Below are 1,410 nucleotides of genomic sequence, written 5' to 3' on the forward strand. Positions count from 1 at the left end.
TTAAACCCGTTTTTATTTTCAAAATGTTTTTCATTCAGTTTTTTTTATAATATATTTGATATTTAAATCAAAAATAAATAAAAAAAAAGGAGGGGGGGTTATAAAATAGATATGCAAAATAAAAATATGAATAATAATGAATCATTTTATGGATTAAACACATATATTTAGTAAATAAAAAACACGTATTCTCTAGTGTATGCTTAGTTTATTCAATTGGGTCATTTTCTTGATTTTGTTGATTATTTTTTATGCAGTTCTTTAACTTTTAATAAAACTTTCCATTCAGTCCAAGTTTTATGGTATTTTTAGTTTTACTTCAATTAATAAAGCTTTAGTCCCACCAGCCGCTGCAGCCAGAAATAAAACCATAAACCGGCTATAAATACTTTATGACCGCCTCTGAAGGTCCCGGTATAAAGGTCGCACAGACACCTGGAAGCCCCGCCCCTCTGAGCTCACCTGTGACACAGCGGCCGCACCTGCCGGGATGCGGCTCCGCGCGCCCTCTCCTCATCGCTCAGACACTTCCTGCTCCGGCGGACATGCAGCAGCTGCTGGAGCTCCTCCAGGACCCGGAGCTGGTGGCCCGGTTCCAGAGACGATGCGGCCTCCATCTGCTGCAGGAGCCGAACCGCGGGAGCCGAACCGCGAACGGAGAGAAACCCCGCGGGAAGCTGCAGGGAAGCTGGAACAACCAGGACAGAAACTCCAACTATACATACAACCAGAACCCAAGTCCTGCTCAGGTGGGTTTCTAAAGGTTTCTGCAAATAAAACACCAAATGTAATAAAAGATTTGATTATAAGCCTGTTTTTAATGTGCGTTGATCCTAAATAAGAGGAGGATCTTAAAGCTTCATTAGGATCGTTGCTTTTTGGCTCCAACCAGATTTCAGGACAAGCTTAAACAAAGCATCAGATTGATTCAGAGGTTTTGAAAGTTTGACTGGCTTTTCTTGTTTGTCAGGTGTTTTCAGGTCCTCCTGTGCAGCCAGATAAGCAGTGTGCTGGCCTCTTTCTCTGCCTTCTGTTTGACTGTGAACTTGCTCACAATGTGTCAGCAATCAATGGATCTCTGAGATTAGATAGAACATCTATCAGTAACATTTCTATGTTTTGAACCAGAGGCCTTTTCTTTACTGCTCTCTGGTCTCTGATATCTTCTGTGTCACATGTTTGAAACTAATCATTACGGAAATGGTGCATCTGGGTGTTTATAGATGTGCGGCTAATAGAAGCTAAAATTAAGTAAAAAAATGTTTACCAAAAAAAAAAAATTTGAAAAATTGAGAGATAAATGGAGAAATTTGTTCATTTAGCTTTTATTCACCAGATAAAATGAGAAAAAAAAATCTGCATACATGGAAAATTAAAGGAAAAATCTGTTCAGCGAAGAATAATCCATGG

At 39.4% G+C, this 1,410-nt stretch overlaps 1 protein-coding gene across 1 annotated transcript in view; it reads left to right on the top strand.

Annotated features, from left to right (window-relative positions):
• Positions 1–510: 510 nt before the first annotated feature.
• Positions 511–1,410, top strand: part of LOC107094747 (sphingosine-1-phosphate phosphatase 2-like) — a 3,247-nt gene continuing 2,347 nt past the window's right edge. Inside the window, exon 1 of the mRNA XM_015390558.1 lies at positions 511–749. Coding sequence (XP_015246044.1) covers positions 546–749 — 204 coding nt within the window. The 5' untranslated portion in view covers positions 511–545. The remainder of the gene's footprint in view (positions 750–1,410) is intronic.

The sequence above is a fragment of the Cyprinodon variegatus genome, unplaced genomic scaffold, assembly GCF_000732505.1.
Source record: "Cyprinodon variegatus isolate N-32 unplaced genomic scaffold, C_variegatus-1.0 Scaffold504, whole genome shotgun sequence".
Classification (NCBI taxonomy): Eukaryota; Metazoa; Chordata; class Actinopteri; order Cyprinodontiformes; family Cyprinodontidae; genus Cyprinodon; species Cyprinodon variegatus.